The 1,179-nt window shown below is 33.9% G+C and overlaps 1 protein-coding gene across 1 annotated transcript in view; it reads right to left on the reverse strand.

The window, feature by feature from the left end:
- Positions 1-1,179, reverse strand: part of LOC106471123 — an 11,702-nt gene that overhangs the window by 2,282 nt on the left and 8,241 nt on the right. Inside the window, exon 3 of the mRNA XM_013931714.1 lies at positions 807-1,056. Coding sequence (XP_013787168.1) covers positions 807-1,056 — 250 coding nt within the window. The remainder of the gene's footprint in view (positions 1-806; positions 1,057-1,179) is intronic.

Raw genomic sequence — 1,179 nt, forward strand, 5'->3', positions numbered from 1 at the left:
TTACACTGCTAAATTAGAGACGGCTAGCGCAGATAGCCCTCGTGTAGCTTTGCGCGAAATTCCAAAACAAACAATTCTTAACGTGAACATGTTCATAGATACGGTCACTATTAAGGTGGATCCCGAACAAATTATATGAATTCTAATATTTTAATAATATCCCCAAGTAGCGTTGCTGTAGTTGATACAGACAAATTGCAGTTTACGAACTTAATGTTACGTTGACCATAGCACTATACAATTCCATGTTTAAAGCGTGGTTAGTATTTTAATAAGTTGACGCATTTCTCTTTCATTAACAGTTTTTCCAACGAAATATGAATAGTTGCCTTTGCTCATGTATATGTAGTTGGGTAATAAACAATTAGAATAAGAATATAACATCATCCTGTGGGTCCGCGATAAGTTTACGGACTTATAACGCTAGAATTCAGGGTTCGATTCCCCGTTGTGGACAGAGTGCAGATAGCTCATTGTGTAGCTTTGCATTAAGAAAATATAAGAATAATTCAAAGAACTTAAGAAGTGTCTGGAAATCGTATTGTAATACCCAACACATTTTCATTTACAAAACCAGTACTGTGTATAAATGTTTGTTTAATAATCAATTTTTTTTTATCCAAGAAAAACAATGCACGGCAATAGAATTAAACAAAGTAAGTTCATTTTAGATTAGAGATGTTTAACAAAGAAGATATAGTAGCCATGATTAAACTTTACCTATATTTCTAAACTGTTCTGGAAACTATTTTAAAATCGAACTGAAATGTTTTTAAGGTAACTGACAAAGAGGTTTATTAACCTACCGGAAGTATAAGTCCACTGGAATACACACTGTTTACAGAAAAGTCCTCGTGGAAGTCGTACATGGATATGGAACGTATCTGGCTTTGCATGAGGTATGTTGTATTTATAGCCTGATCCATCCGCCAGGACAAGAGGATGTCGATCTAGACACTGTTGTGTAGCAACTTTTTTGGGATCATTATTTGGGCATAGTTTAAATTCGAAGAACCCCAAATGGTTTGCAGTTAATTGCACTTTAACTGTGATTACCTGTTATGAAAAAATATAGATACATTAGCATAACAAACTATTAGGTAGAGTTTGCTGCTACTAGTTTAATTTTCTCACAGTCTTTGAACTTGTGAAGACTGATTTAAAAACAATGGTATTTTC

The sequence above is a fragment of the Limulus polyphemus genome, unplaced genomic scaffold (assembly GCF_000517525.1).
Source record: "Limulus polyphemus unplaced genomic scaffold, Limulus_polyphemus-2.1.2 Scaffold110, whole genome shotgun sequence".
Taxonomy (NCBI): domain Eukaryota; kingdom Metazoa; phylum Arthropoda; class Merostomata; order Xiphosura; family Limulidae; genus Limulus; species Limulus polyphemus.